At 31.8% G+C, this 17,042-nt stretch overlaps 1 protein-coding gene across 1 annotated transcript; it reads left to right on the top strand.

Annotated features, from left to right (window-relative positions):
• Nucleotides 1-1,926: 1,926 nt before the first annotated feature.
• On the top strand, nucleotides 1,927-5,568 carry LOC11436245 (rac-like GTP-binding protein ARAC7). Its single transcript, XM_003620584.4, has 8 exons — nucleotides 1,927-2,200; nucleotides 2,851-2,938; nucleotides 3,068-3,177; nucleotides 3,994-4,057; nucleotides 4,164-4,228; nucleotides 4,383-4,448; nucleotides 4,571-4,677; nucleotides 5,271-5,568. Exons 1-8 carry the CDS (start codon nucleotides 2,102-2,104, stop codon nucleotides 5,299-5,301), a joined length of 630 nt encoding a protein of 209 aa, XP_003620632.1. The 5' UTR covers nucleotides 1,927-2,101; the 3' UTR covers nucleotides 5,302-5,568.
• The last annotated feature ends 11,474 nt before the right edge of the window (nucleotides 5,569-17,042 follow it).

The following is a 17,042-nucleotide window of genomic DNA, read 5'->3' as shown; positions in this document are numbered from 1 at the left end:
AAATACAACATTTATACAATGAATCAAAGAAGTCAAATGTTTCTTATAAATAGGACCGAAGGGAGTACATTAGTATTTCATTTTCTAAAAACTATTATTTTTGAATAAATCAATATAAATGCAACTCCTTTAATATTTTGAACAATGTTGTATTCTTAAGCTTAAATTTCAAACTTTTATTTTGTTTATGAAATTCAAACTAAATTTTTTGATTAAGCCGAAAGAGGTCTTATGATATACCCACGTTGCAATTGCCAATTTTGCGTTCTAAGGCATATTTCAAGGTGATTTTAAATGTATATTTGATACCTTGGTGCGTGTTCCAGAATCATAATAAAGTGTAGTTTTTAAAAACTCACAATGAATCACCGTAATTCTGCCACATCAACTGTGATACCAAACATATGTTAAGAAACTTTAAAACTAAACTTCCAAGTTGACGTGATTTGTTAGCGTGAGTTTTCAAGATGGATCGCTCTTCTTCCTTCTAAAAAACAAAAAAGATGGGTCGCTCTTCCAAACACTCACTTAATCATTTTATTCAAACACTTTTGATCGTCATTTTCTAAGAATTAGTACAATATTCAAATTATTTTGATATTAATATTTACCAATTGCCAGCCAAAGATTCATATCATATAATATTGAAATATTTCTTTAGAGTAACATTTAATTTACAGAAGTGCATTGGGGAACAAGTAATTGACACTTTAGTGATAGTTGGAAACCAAACAAATGAAGGATTATTTGGACTGTGGCTGTTGCCTCAAATATAGGTACCGTTTGAGAGAGGGTCCCACTTATGTTTAATTCAAAAAATATTTCTGTTGTTAGATTTGAAATTTATTGAGTGGGACGATAAAGTGCACCAACTACACAGTTTCACACTTTGACTAGTAGTACATGCACATTTCAGAAATGCACTTTCTCTCTCTCACTATACAAATATTTTTATTCAATCTTACATAGCAAGATCAAGATCTATATGTACAAGTATTTAATTATTGTGGGTGTAAAACTTTATTATATCTGTACTTTTTTTTTTGACAAATTATTATGAAGTACTATGTACTTAACTAATCAATGTTTTTTTTTTAAAGATCTTTAACTAATCAATGTTGTGAATAGAATTAACAAAATTATGTTGTTTGATTAGCAAAATACATATATTTTATGTAACTTTACATATTTTAAAAATAAAAACGAACCAAACTATAGAGCATTTGATATTTTTTTTTTTTTTTTGTGTGTTCACTAAGCAAGTTGATATGAGTTAGATTTGAATGCTTAATATAACTATAATAGACTGTAACCGTAAGGTTCTCTAAATGCTGACAAATATATTTACACATTATTCATCAAATTTTCAGACTATCAACAAGAATTAAATTTACATTTTTGAATGGTATAAATCAACTCCTTATCAAGTGTATTAATATTAATTGACTTTGATATCAATATTTGACGTATAAGAAACAGTTTCATTATAATTTTGTTAAAAAAAAATTATAATTTATAAGCTGAGGCAATTTTTACCTTATAAACCGATTTTATAGGATTGTATTAACTCCAACCATGATTTTAAGATAGGAACAGAGTCTCACCAAGATCCATTGAATCATCTGCTACCAGACTTCAATTATCAGACCACCTAGCATTTATGTCAACAAACCAAACCTAATTGTGTTGATCACGATGATGTGTGTTAAAGAGTCTCGTATTGCACAAAAGATGATATATTTATAAATACGAACAATCTTTATTTTACAAGTCGATTTTGTGAGACTATGTTAAATCCAATCACGATTTCTAATAATTATACCTTTTGATTTTAAAAAAAATTAACCAACTTTTTAATCAAATGTTTTTTTATCTTTAATTTCTCTAAACTTATTAGGGAAGGCTCTCTCTCTCTCATAACTATTTATCTGACTCTCACACTCTTCAATGCAAACTTAGATACCAAAATCCAGAACACCCTTTCTTCATTTACTTCACACTCTTCAAATCTCAATCAAAACTTTTGAGGTTGTTTCTTTCTACATTAAGAACACACAAACACTGTTGTGTTTCAACAAAACCTTAGTTCCATTTATACAATATGAGTGCATCAAAGTTCATTAAATGTGTCACTGTTGGTGATGGTGCTGTTGGAAAAACTTGCATGCTCATTTGTTACACCAGTAACAAATTCCCCACTGTAATATTTCTTCTTTAATCATCCATATAATATATAAATTCCCCATTTTTTATTTTTTGATCTTTTATTATTTAAACGTTTTTTTTTTTCTATTCAAAATATATATTACGAGCTTGTTGAATTGACTTATTTGCGTTTATTTATTGATGTTATAAGTTTTGTGAGACTATTCGGAAGGACATTCTTATTTTCATAAGTTATCCAAGATAGCTATTTAAATCAGCTTATAACATATAAAAAACAATTTAACTTAATTTTATATTTTGCTATAAAAGTAGCTTATGCATAAGTGCTTATTATGATAAGCCTATAAGCTGCAAATAAGTTGTTTATCCTTCTTTCTTTAAAAAAAAAAGATGTTTATCCAAACAGGGTCTATATGAACAAGATAAATATTTGAACATTTTAATGCTAATCATATGCTTCATTATATGTTTCTGATTTTTCTAAAGATTCAATTGTTTAATTGTTGATATGTTTATTTATGTCTATATGCCATGTTTTTGGGCTTTTTTCTGTGAAAGAATTTTTATATATTATCATTTTTGATTTGTCTAAAGATTTTAATTCTGGTATATTTATGATTTTTCAGATAATTTTTTCTAAAAATGTTTCTGATTTTTGTTAATTTTTTAATTTTTGTGCTGCAGGATTATATACCAACAGTATTTGATAATTTTAGTGCAAATGTAGCTGTGGATGGAAGCATTGTGAATTTGGGGCTATGGGACACTGCAGGTACATAATACTTTTTTTTTTTTTTTCAACAAAAAGAAAATTTATTGATTAGAAAAGGAAAAAATATCAGATTTTATTTTGGTTGTTAATTACATTTTACATTTGATTTTTTTTTCTCAATGTTTGAAGGCCAGGAAGACTATAGCAGGTTGAGGCCACTGAGCTATAGAGGAGCTGATATATTTGTCTTAGCATTCTCATTGATTAGTAGAGCTAGCTATGAAAATGTTCTTAAGAAGGTTCATACCAATTTCTCTACTTCCTCTAATGTTACTTTTTCATTTTGTTTAATTTATTTTCTCTTGTTTCTATTTTTGGATTTCTTCATGTTTTCCGCACTTGTGAGACTGTTTGAGGGAATTTATGAAAACAACTTATGACATGTGCATAAACTCTTTTAAGTTTATTTCCATAAGCTTGTTAGGAAAGCTTATGAAAACAGTTTAACTATGTTTTTATCTTTTGTTAAAGAAATAACTTATACATAAACACTTATATTATATGATAATGATTTATGTTATAAGCACTTAATTGCGTTGTTTATCCAACCATGAACCTGTGTCTGCATGTTGGTGATAAATGGGAGGAAAGGAAAATAGTTGTAGATAGAAACTATAGAAGAAAGTTCATAATGCAAAACATTATTTTGTGCTAGATGAAATTCAATTCTACTATGCTCTTTTCGTGAACATGTTTTTGAAATAGGTTGCTTAAATTCTACTATTTTGTTACAATTGTTAAAAGAGTGAAATTTTAATTTTGAAATGCTGAAAGTGTCTCTTGCAACCTATTTGAAACCATAATAAATAAATAATCATCAGATAAATTGATAGGGACATATGAAGACAATATCTCAAAACAGAAGAATCAAGTTGAATAATGAATATTTGGTTGGTTTTCGCCACTATAGCTTTGTTGACTTCTCTGTTATGCCTAATGAGTGATCAGCAATGCGAGACTTACTGATGTACAAGAACACATAGCATTCATGCACTTAATTTTTTTTTATCTATGTATCAGTTATTCATTGCTACTTTCTTCATTTTGTATTTCAGTGGATGCCAGAATTGCGCAGATTCGCCCCTAATGTACCAATTGTTCTTGTTGGCACAAAGTTGGGTAAGCAACAGCTCATACAAAATTTTGTACTTTTATTGTTCTGGTCCTTTAACCTAATAAGAGAAGAAGAGACTAATGACATAAAGTATTGAATTGTTGATTTTAGATCTTCGTGAAGATCGTGGATATTTCGCTGATCACACGGGATATAATGTTATAACATCTGCTGAGGTATGGATTCTTCATATTTGTTTTTTCTCTATTGTTTTATACTGTCATAACACTTGATTGATGTTACACCGTTCAATAGCTTATTTGATGTGTTAGCGAGGTTCGTTAAGATTAACATCTTAAGCGCATTTATTAAACAAGTTAATCTTTGTAGGGAGAAGAACTGAGGAAACAAATTGGGGCTGCAGCGTACATTGAGTGCAGCTCAAAGACTCAACAGGTAATTGGTTTAAATTTGATATTAAAATCAAATTATGTCAGGTCTTTTATGATGTATGTGGGTTTATCTTCGCAGAATCTTATCATAAATAGAATCTAATTTAATGTGTTTATATGATTTAGAATGTGAAAGCTGTTTTTGATACTGCCATTAAGGTTGTTCTCCAACCTCCAAGGAGGAAAGAAATGCCGAGGAAGAAAAGGCAAAGAAGGTCCGGTTGCTCGTTTGCGTAAGTGCCGTCTCTTGCTCCCTATTATTTGAAATTGAATCATACTTCAAATCATTGGTCTTTGCATTTGATGGATGGTAATATCATATACTCATATTTACTTATATAGTTATAATTCAAGACTAATTTGAAGATTGAATAGTATATACAGTTTATGGAGATTTTTTAATAGTAAGGAAATTAGATTGTTATAAGCAAGTTGATAATGCTAGTACTATTGATGGTTCAATTCAGGAAAGAAAACTGACCAAACTCGTGTTAATGGTTTGTCTCGAACCAAACTGATATAAACGCTCGATGCTCCGATTCTGTGTTTTCGAATCGAACCATAACTAATTTAAAGAAAATGAAGTGCACCTATTCAAGCCGAACTGATTTTTATGAATTTGCTATTATTAACTTATATTAGGACTGTTAAAAAAACTGAACCAAACCGCTAAACCAATTTGAACCGCACCAAAAAGAACTGAACTGCGATGGATAGTTCACGAACCTGTTGAGTTTGCGAGCTACCTGTCATGTGAATCTGAGATGTTATCGTACACTTGTTACATTTGACTGTATGTTAACATCTATCTTGTTTTTTACTGCAGCGGTATTGTGTGTGGAGGTTGTGCTGCTTAATACACACATCAATTGTACCATCACTTTCTTTTGCTTCAAGGTCAAATGTGGAATTCTGACATCTGATTAGTGATTACATGGCTAAAAATGTATTCTTATTATGCTTGTATTGTAGTGTAAGTTAGTATATCTAGCTATTTTCAGTTAACAAAAGACCCTATTGGATTCTGAAGGGAATTTTTCATTCTCTTAGTTGTTACTAGCCATGTTTTGTATTATTAATTAGCAATTCATTATGCCAAGAGAACCATTCTTTTTCCATTAAAATGGTTCATTGCCTCTATACTATTTTTAATATGATATTGTAGTTGCAGCGAGTACAATATCTATGGCTTGTTTTTTTGTGACTTAGGCCTCTAGTAACTTGAGCCCTAAGTCACGTTCATAGCGTTCTAGATGCTTCTAGAAGCCTTCTGAGGCAGCGTCCTTAGGGGGACGCGCCTAGGGTTGCTCAGGCCCTTCTAGAGGGCGTTGTGTCCTTAATTAGATATCGACGGTCCACAGTCCCCCAAACACGAGCCTTGGGACGAGGCAAAGTGATTGATTATGAGAATAACGGTTCAAATATATACATTGATTGAAGCAAAAGATGGTTTATGATAGAACATTAGACAAGTGGGGGATGGTACTAGTACTAGTTTCTGGAGGATGGCGTGGAGAGGTGCAATACCTTTTATGGCCAAATATAATAGACTTTTTACCATTTCAAATCAACAAGATGCTTCGGTGGCCGAGATGTGGGAGGAACATGTTAATGATGGTAGATGGAGATTTACTTGGAGACGGTGCTTGTTTGTTTGGGAAGAAGCTTTATTCGCAAATTTGTTGGCCGATTTAGAAGGCTTTGTGTTCACCATTGTTGAAGACAAGTGGACTTGGAACTTGGAGGATGCCGAGGTTTATTCGGTTAAATCATTGTATGACAAGTTGGAGGAGGATGGGAGAGTGGAAGGAATTCATACGGAGATGGAGAAGTATGTGTTTGGTAATATTTGGAAGGCCGGGGTTCCGTCTAAGGTAACCGCTTTTGTTTGGAAGGCTCTATTAGACCGAATCCCAACTAGATTAAATTTGGAGATTCGCCATTGTTTACCTCCGGATATTGGAACAAATTGTGTTTGGTGTGGGGTGGGGGTCGAAACAACTTCTCATATTTTCCTTCATTGTGATTTGGTAAGGAATGTTTGGATGAAGTTAATGGAATGGCTAGATTTCAATTTTATAATGCCTCCAAATTTATTTATCCATTGGGAGTGTTGGAGTGAAGGAGCGTGGAATAATAGAATCCGGAAAGGTTTGAGGATGATTTGGCAAGCGGCGATTTGGGTTATGTGGAAAGCGCGGAACAATTGTATATTCAATAACGAAGTCACTAGGTGGGAAGAGGTAGTGGATGAGATTAAAGTAGTGTCTTGGAGGTGGCTGTTGGGTCGTTTCCAGGGTCCGACTTGTCTATTTTATGAGTGGGAATGGGACCCCCGACAATGTTTGTTGCGTTGACAGGTTGTAGGCTACTGTTAGCAGGTCCGGTGCTGGTTTTTGGGTTGTCTGGACTGTTTCTTTTGGTGTGCAGCGGCTGTGTTGCCTTGTGCAGGGTTCGGTTATGCTTCGTTTGGAAGGGAGTGCTTTGCCTGGGGTATGTTTTTGCTGTCAGCTGCTGTTCTAGTGAGTTGTGGAGGTTATGCCTTGGCTGTTTCGGTTGTGGGGTTGGTTTTTATTAGTTTGGGTGGCCTTGTGGTGTTGTCGCACGAGTATGCACGTGGTTTGTCATATGTATATGCCTGCGACATTACTCTTTTGTTCCATTTTGTGTAGGGGTGGTTTTTAAGGGGTTTTTGTTCGAGCCAAAGTTTGTATGGCAACCGATTTCCCCTTGCTTGTTTTTTTTTTCCCACCCGAGCTTTTTAGTGCGTCTTGCACGGGCTTGTTGGTTAATAATATTTTGCCGATTCAAAAAAAAAAAAAAAAGATAGAACATTACGACGTAATTTGATCATGTAGAGACTAAATTGATGGAGATTTATATACTTTAGAGACTAATTGATATATTTTATATAGTTTAGAATTAAATTGATGATTTATTCAATATTATTTCTAGAAAAACTAACAAATAAAAGAGGATATTTCATGTGACTGATTTTCCCACTAGAGAAAGTTATAAATAATTAATCAAAATTTGTATAAGAATGGATAAGAGGGAAATTTATCATTTTCTGACTGGTAGCTGCTTCTGCAATTGCAGTGTTGTGTTGGTTGTTATGTATTGTAATTGTTATATGAGTACAATTGCTGTTCAAAATGAAACATGGAGAATGTTTCAAGCACTGACATGTATGTACATATATTTTAAGACATGTTAATTTCAGTATATCATGTGGATTTCATGTGGCTGTTATTGAATGCAGAAGTAGTGATACTCCTATACTTTTTTTTTTATTTTTTTATAAGAAACAAAAAGACCAATGATGTTTTTTCCCCAAAAAATATGCAAACTCATAATTAAATGTATCAACTTATATAAAAATGTGAGTTTGTTTGTAGTAATGAACATAAATCAATGTATACAAAGAATTTCAATGTTTTCTGAAATCTGGCTTCGAATATGAAACTTTGAGTATTCAGAGATGTTTTTGTTATTTTCAATAATAAAAATTGGTAGTAAATTGCTTCTCTCAAGGCACGTATTGTTCGTTTCAATTAATTCGTAAGGTCAAACTACATTAGACATTTTATCTTTTGAACCTAAGACTTTGGATTGAAAATACTTGGAAGAGGACACATTCACCATTAATACTCTTGATAATTGAGCTATTCTTTTAATGAATAGTAGAAAATGTCTCAAATGTTCAAATAAAAAGGTTGGAGGGAGTATATTTGTTAGATTAGATTTGATTATTTTAAACTAATATTGTATTTTATTTAAAAAAAGTGTAATTGGAAAAAAATTATGTTAACAATATAATAATTTATCACATGTACATGTATCTATCTTTGTGTGTTACTAAACATGTTTGTATATGTTTATTTTGTAAAATGTATTCAATTAAACATCAAATACAAATATCACCAGTCATATTTGGATCCCATGTGATATCTTGGCTTCATTGCAGTGGCAGTAGTACCTTGGTGAATTATGTCTCATGCATGTGCCAATATAAGTACCTAAGAACCCCACAAAACCTGATATGATGTTGGTGTATCATTAATATTTTTGAAAGCAGGACATCATATTTTTGTAAGAAAACACTAAAAACAGCATTTTGGAAAAGACTCTTTTTTTTTTTTTTTTTAATATGGAAAAGGCATTGTTTTGGTTTTATTTGTATTTATAAACTTTTCTAGATAAATTCTTTAAAAAAAAAAAAAAACTTTACTAGATAAATATATTGAGAGGTCCGATGAAGCATCAATAAAAAACAACGAGCTAATTATCATAGTCTCAAGGGATGCTAACATGATATCTTCACTCAAAATCTCAAAATATGGAGAATGCAAGTCACTTTTCTTTAAAATCCTTCTTTAGTCTATGGTTAATCAAAGTGAGATTAATAACTCACACTTGATCTCCAACAAAATATAGATAGTCAGTTTTGCTTGCAATTACGTAAGGGAGCCTTAATTCTGAAAAGAAAAAAAAAAAAAAAAAAAAGAAGCTAGAGAGCCTAAGACCAAATGGATGAAGATGCAAGTCGCATGATATAACTAAAAGTCAATATCTAGATCATGATATAACTAAAGTTTTTTTTTTTTTTTACACAAAAATTGATATCCATTCATTCAAATCGAGTGATTATATCATTCAACACTGCCAAAAACGTAAAGGATGAATATGCAAATAAACTCACAACATCCAAGTTAATAGCATATAACGACATAATGCCTACAAAAATATATGATAAAATTAAAGTGACCGGAATATCCATGACCTCCGGATCTGCAACGTTGACGCCAAAATCTTTGATTGAATAATCGATCTTTTAATATGAATCAAATGAACACCGCACGAAGACGAGAAATCAAACAACACCGCACAAGACGATGAACAACAAACCACCACTTAGATGATTATGGCTGGCAATGAACCGATACAACTCGAATAAAGTTCGGAACTCGACTCGGTAATTAGTTCGTTGAACTTGGTTCATGAACCAAACGAGCCGAACTTAAGCTAAAGATTAAGTTCGTTAACTAAATGAGTCGAACTTGAGTTATATATAGTTCGACTCGTTTGGTTCACGAACTAACTCGATTATATATATATATAAATATATATATATATATAAACACACACAAAGCTAGGTAATAATATTTAACTAATAGTAAAATATAATAGAAGCAATATAAAACAACAATGGTAACAGAGTGGACCTGGATAGTTTTTAGCAATGGAAATATGTTGCTTGTTGTGTCATGGTGTTTTAGCAAAGCTGCACTACTTTGTTTTTGTCCCACATCGAAAGTATTTGAGATAGATACAACAATACTTGTCTATAAAAGAAGCGGCTTTGCTACTCTTTAATATGAAGGTGGGCAATCTATTATTTCACGGTTGTGGAATGGCTGTAGTCCTCTTTGCTTTAGTTTTTTTTTTAAATATTAATAGGTTTAAAATATGAAATATTTTAAATAAAAAAATAAATTTCAAAATTATGTGATTCGAGTAAATGAACCTAACGAGCCAAATCGAGTTGCTCATGAACTTTAAACGAGCCGAACTCGAGCCCAAAAAAAGGTTCGTTTTGAACTCGAGTCGAGTTTCGAGCCGAACCAATTCTTATCGAGTCGAGCCGAGCTCAGACAAGTTCGACTCGACTCGACTCGACTCATTTCCAGCCCTATAGATGATGAAATCACAAAGAAAAAACCTAGATCTATGTGAAAATCACTTATTTAGATTGAAATAAAGAGAAAAAGATGAAGATGGACGATTTTAGGTCAAAAATTGACCCAAAACCACCCGTCAATGAAGAAACTGGAAGAGAAAACCTAAAAAGAGAAAACTAGGGCCGGCTTGTTATGTACAATATTATGCTCGGAGTTGTTTTTCTTTCTACAACACAATTATTATATAACTAAAGTTTGTTTGGTTGCTGATACATAATACTCCCTCCGTCCCGGATTAACTGAGTCAAAAGCTCATTTCACACGTATTAAGAAAAATGTATAGATGAATGAGAGAGAAAAATAGTTTTAAATGCACTTGTTAAATATTTGTGCATTCTCCACTATCGTTAATGTAAAATGAAATATATTGAATTGAGAATGATGAAAGTAGTATTAATTAGAGTTATAAATGGAAAAAAATAATTAGTATTGTATTGAAAAGTAAAATGGCTCAGTTGTTTTGGAACACTTTTTTTTTGCAAATAGCTCAGTTATTATGGGACGGAGGGAGTACATGATTTTAGTCTCCATATTTTTAAATCTCAAAATAAAATCCTTCAATTTTTAAAATGTCAAATATTTTTCCACCATTAAATATACTATGCTTATTTTTCAATAGTGGCACGTGGAATGATGAGGTGGCAAGTGACTTGATGACGTGACAATGCACCCATGGATTAAAAATCATTTTTCATGTAATTAAAGCTTAAAACCAAATTTTGTACAAAAACAAAACCTTAAAATCACTTTAATTAGTTTTTTATATCCTAAAATAATTTTTTTTTTTTAAAAATCACATCTTCTTCGACTTGGTTCTGTTATCACATCACTCAATTACTTGCCACATCATTATTACACCTAACACATTAGAAAAATGAGCCCCAAATTAAGTAGTAGGGAAAAATATCTAAAAAATTTAAACTGAAGAAATTATATTTTCAAATTTAAAAATAAGAAGAATGAAATTGTAAAAACTGAATAAATTATATTTCCAAATTTAAAATCAAGAAAAATGAAATTCTGATGTTTTTAGGGGACATAACATAATTCATTTCATTACCGATAGTGGTACAAATGCAAGTGGATACATCAACGAAAATATGAAATCTAACATAAAATATGGTTGCCTTTGCTAACAAGTGAGCCGCCTCATTGACTAGTCTTTTAGTAAAATCAACACGGATTCTTGTAAAAATAGAACTATGTCTGCGTTTTGCAATCAGATATGATAGCTTCAAGCTCTGACAAGTCTTTCCTTTGGCTTTTGAACTTGGTTACCACTGTTTCAGAGTCAAGCTCAAAACATTGCTCAACCCTAGCTCTTGAACCCATTGCAAAGCATGTAAAAGGCCTATAGCCTAACCTTTTTCCATGTCAATACAAGGTGTGAACCATTATGTGCCTGCGAGTACGAATCACCCTTTGTTATCCCTTAAACATATGTCAATTCCTACTTTATTTTGAGAGGTAGAGAAAGATAAAAGAAAATATACATAAAATTCTCATAAACTACTCAAAGTGTCATACTAGCATTTAGATGGTGTATGGAAAATTGTACCTAGCATTTAGTAACAAGCAAACGTGAAAAAGAAAGTGGAAAGCTAAAATCATCAGAATTTAGAAGACAGAACAATTTTTTTACCATATAATTTTGGTCTTTCTATAGTTAGTTTAATGTATGTGATTCTCATGTCTAAGGTTGACCCAACATATTAAGAGGCTTAAAATAAAAATTTTAATGTGGTCTTAATAACCTTCTAAAAACAAAATAAATTATGGTAATGAGAACACCCTTACTAGAAATTTTAATGAGAACCATCAATCATCATAGAGTAAAAGATCAACGATTCTTGCTCTTTGAAAAAACAGTTCATTATCTCAAGAAGAAGAACGATGATTCTTCTTATCTTCCTCGTCCTCCAAGCTAAGGTTCTTCAATTCTTTGATTGGTGGTAGTTCGTTGCTCTAGGGGTATGTTTCCACCCTATCCCACTTGATCGAGACTATCAGTCTATCCTTATAGTCATCATGCGACAGTGGCAACGTTGTTGATAATACATATCCATGAATGGATCCTGAATTTGTGAAGAAGATGAACAAGAGATTGATCGATATCTATTGAACTTGGTTAGCTTCATGCTTCGACACGTCTTTCCCTTGGCTTTTGAACTTGGTCACCACTGTTTGCGAGTCAAGTTCAAAATCCACATTGCTCAACCCTAGCTCTTTGCAAAGCCTGTAAAAGGCCTACAGCCTAACCTTTTTCCACGTCAACACAAAGCCGTCACGAATCCATGATTTTTGAATGGTGGGGGCACCATATATAAAAGGGTTAAATATGTTTTTGGTCCCTACATTTTGCGCGATTTTGAGAATAGTCCCTACATTTCAATGAATGTTTTTAAAATCCCTACATTTTTTCTCCGTTAGTGCAATTGGTCCCTGCCATCAGTGCCATGTTGATGAAACACAGGCCATCATAACAAGTTCAACCCCACCCCACCAAATCTCCACCACAACACCTTCCACACCCGCAACAACAAGCGCTTTCAACGATAACATCATCGCTTTCGGCCTCCAAATCTTCCCCTCTAAACCAACATATTTCACCGGAAGTGTGACGAACACCGGCGATCCGCATCTACGAAGCTGCGGAGAAAGATCGTGGTGAAGTTCTCCACCGTTTTCCGGCGAGATTGAACCGCCAACATTGGCATCACGTTAGAAATTTGACAACAGGGACTATTTACACTAACTCAGGAAAAATGTAGGGATTTTAAAAACATTTATTGAAATGTAAGGACTAATTCTCAAAATCGTGCAAAACGTAGGGACCAAAAACATATTTAATCCTATATAAAATTATCCTTTACGATTTTTATATTATGTAAATTTTGAATGATTTCTCATTTTCAATATCAATAAAAATATATTTCTCTATATAAATAACTAAACAATCATATTATCAAGAAAGAATTTGATATATATGACTATATGTGTAGGCCAAGAGAGAAATAATTTGTGATAAGTGTGAATCATATGGTCAAAATGTCAACTATTGATACATTATACTACTTAAAAAAAAGTGTTTATAAACATTTTGTGAGAGAAAGAAGTGTCGTTACCAAATTGTTATCAAAATATTACAAGTGCACGATTTGTAAGCGCTTTTGACAGACAACATACCATTTTTTTTTCCTTCATGTTTCTCTATCTTCTTGCACCGAGTTACGTGACGAATAAGCAGCTTCCTTAGTGAAGATGCATGGAATAAGCGGTAAAATTCTTGTCTATCAAACATGAAGATTTTATACAGGAGAATCATGATGAAAGAACTTGCATCAAAAACTACACAAAAATGTTCTTGAAGTTACGTGACAAGATAAAAGAAACTATGCATAAAATTCTCATAACCTACTCAAAGTATCATACTAGCATTTAGATGGTGTATGGAAAATTGTACACTAGTATTTAGTAACATGCAAACATGAAAAAGAAAGTGGAAAGCTAAAATCATCAGAATTTAGAAGACAGAACAGTTTTTTAACCATATAATTTTGGTCTTTCTATAGTTAGTTTAATGCATATGATTGTCTATGTCTAAGGCTGACCCAACATATTAAGAGGTTTAAAGTTAAAAATTTAATGTGGTCTTTAAAAATATTTTTTTAATAGAATGTTTATATAAAATCAATTTTGTGGAGACCAAAATTTGAATTCATGACCTAGAGTAATTGAGGCATTTTTGGTAATCAGTTAAGCTATGCAAATGTCTGTAATTTATTGTCATATAATACACTTATAATTGTTATGGCTTATTCCTTATCCTTGTTAAGCCATAACAATGGAACCTGCTTGAAAAACGCAGAGCTAGGCAATACTAATGGAAAATTTCTGATGGAACGCAAATAAGATATAGCTTGTTAAATGCAGTTTGTGAAATCTTATTTCCTAAACTCAAGCAAAGTTACCTTCAAGTGCATCGAATATGTATAAATAATTAACATGATATTAATAACCTTCTAAAAACAAAATAAATTACGGTAATGAGAACACCCTTACTAGAAATAATCCTTGCAGAAATAATCCCAAAATAAGAAGATCATGATCGTGTATTTTAGAACAACTAGTGAAACGTTTGTTTTTACAACATAAACTATATTCATGCATTTAAATTGATACATTATGTCGATGCAATATAAATTTTCATTCGTTAAAACAAACTCACAACATCTATCTTAAAGCATAAAACGAAATGCTCATGTCTTTGAATCTGCAGTGTTGATGATGTGAAAGCCAATGATTAAATATGCAATTGATCAAAGCTAACATTTCAACATGAAATAAAAAACACATCGCACAAAGACAAGGCAGGGATTAAAAAACACACCGTACAAAAACAGAAAATCAAACACAAACAGGGCTATGCTAAGACGGCGAAATGACACAAATCCAACTACAAATAAGTAAAAACCACTTATTTAAGTAAAAATCAACCCTAGATCACCATTGAATCTCACAAAAATATATATAATTTTGCTCAAAAAATAAAAATCTAATATCAGCAATGAAATCAAACTAGAGACCCTACCTACCAAAACACAAAAGTTCCAATTCGAACCATCAATCATCATAGAGTTAAAGATCAACGATTCTTGCTCTTTGAAAAGAAAAAAAAATTAATACAGTTCATTGTCTCAAGAAGAAGAACGATGATTTTTCTTATAAAAAGGCAATTTTTCTATATAAAAAGACAATTTTTGTATTATAAAAAACGTTTAAGAAAATTTGGGTGTAACCAAAAATATATGGGGTGTGAATAGAAAAATTCATTTACTTTGGTACTCCTAATCCTAGTCTTGACGCCTTTCACCCATGTATTTTATTTTCTCCCTTTTAATAGCATTGTTCTTTTATTTTCTCTCAATGTTGATGTTACCTTTTTATTTGGCGCATTGTTTTTTTATTTGACTTAAATTAACTCTCAACGTCGATGTTACTTTTTTATTTGGTGTGGTGTGGGTGTGTTATGTCACTTGGAACGTGTCGGCAAGTTGGCCCTGTTAAATAGGTTTGGATCTCATCCCAAAAATTAGATCAAATTGGATGAGGGTATTCAAGCATATTTATACACAACAACTCGAAAACCTCAAAATCAACTTCAACAAACTACAAACAACTTCAAAATCAACTTCAACAGACCCAAATGATTTTTATTTGAATAGCACCAGGTGCATGTTTGGAGTGCGTTGGTTTCACTATGGGCAATGAGATTTTTAAAATAATGAGCAAAAGACAGTTGTTTATACACAAAAATGCAACAACCACTTTGAATTTGGTAATAGCGACATAAATAACTTTATTGAAAACTTGAAATTTTGATAGAACTAGAATGCTTTCCAAAAAACATTTTATACAGCTCGTACATGATCAATATAGCACTTCAACAAAGAAAAACTACACTCTAATCTACGACTCCGATTGTGATCTGATATCGACAATACTTCACATTGAACTGTTGATTAGTAGTCCGGACATACTTTTCAATATTCCAATGTCAAGATAAACCTGAAAACATCAACCCAAAATATAGTGAGTAAAACTCACTAACATAGAATTTATATAAAAAAATATTTTGATGTTTCCAGCTATGCCGATGTGCTAACCATAGAAAAATCCTCTTACACATATTGTTCTCAAGATTAAGAATTCACATATTATCATATTAATTAAACTAGGCACATATATAATTATATAGGTAAACTATACTTGCTTTTGAAGGTAAATATTTTACATATTTGATTACCAACATAATTCATTATTTCATAAACTACTGCGGATGACCAAGATTCATGACTTATACTTTAACGTAATTGATATGGTTATGAACCTCTTAACCTCTTTCTCGTTCTTCAATTCCAATTGGGTTGAAACAGACAAGGGAACTTTTGTGGATCGAAATGAGATTGTATTTGAAGGGTGAATAGAGACTTTACTGCCATTGCTACTTGTTTTTGGTGTGAAACATGGTGCAGTAAACTCTCCTGAATTTAATTGAAATTAGAGATTGGTCTTGATATAACTGGTTCAGGGTTGAAGGGAAAGGGAAAATAAACGATGCTTTCGTTTTCAGAAATCTTATTAGGGGTGTGTTTCAAGTAAGTAAACTATGAACATGTAATTGTAAAACCTAAGTTTCAGCATTGATGTTTGTGTTTTGCTGTTATATAAAGTTGAAATAGCTATAAATGTCCTATTGCTTTCGCTATTTCAACTTCTTTTTTTCCGCACCCTATTAACCTATTTCAATAACAACCGTTAAATTATTTCTTATTTTTGCTTTGCTATATCCCACAACACAAAGGATTATGTTATGCACTATCGATCACTTGGATTAATTATGTAAGCTAGATGACTAATTTGAGATTAGATTAATTAAACTTTTGTAGTGAATGATCCTTATGTGATGAATGCGTGGCCAAAAAAAAATACATTTATATATTAATCTTAGATTTTAAAAAAATGATACAAAAAATATTATTCAAAATTAGAATAAAAAAAAAAAGGACTAAGTTCACCCTCTATCATCAGCACTCCAACTGCTTTTGTTATTCTCAGTATCATCCAATTTCTCTTTACCATTACATTTTCCTTTTTTCATTTTAATGCAACCAATTTTGGCACTACTCCATAGTTCTACATTTCTCTTCATTTTTTTATCTCTGCTACAATAACAACCTTGCAATTTTGTCACATTCTAACAAGGTACCTTAGCCTAATTTTTAAGCATAAATAGAAGCAGAAAAACAAAGCAAAGGAGGATGCGGAAGAGAGGAAACAAAGATAAAAATAAATCC

The sequence above is a fragment of the Medicago truncatula genome, chromosome 6 (genome assembly GCF_003473485.1).
Source record: "Medicago truncatula cultivar Jemalong A17 chromosome 6, MtrunA17r5.0-ANR, whole genome shotgun sequence".
Lineage (NCBI taxonomy): Eukaryota > Viridiplantae > Streptophyta > Magnoliopsida > Fabales > Fabaceae > Medicago > Medicago truncatula.
Note: the sequence above shows the minus strand (reverse complement) of the source record. Positions and strands in the feature narration are given on the sequence as shown.

What these genes read in the sequence shown, in the direction of transcription:
- LOC11436245 (XM_003620584.4), top strand. Translation starts at nt 2,102, where the DNA reads ATGAGTGCATCAAAGTTCATTAAATGTGTCACTGTTGGTGATGGTGCT. An exon ending in ATGTTATAACATCTGCTGAG is followed by an intron (nt 4,229 to 4,382) that starts GTATGGATTCTT and finishes TAATCTTTGTAG; the next exon opens with GGAGAAGAACTGAGGAAACA. An exon ending in GCAGCTCAAAGACTCAACAG is followed by an intron (nt 4,449 to 4,570) that starts GTAATTGGTTTA and finishes TATATGATTTAG; the next exon opens with AATGTGAAAGCTGTTTTTGA.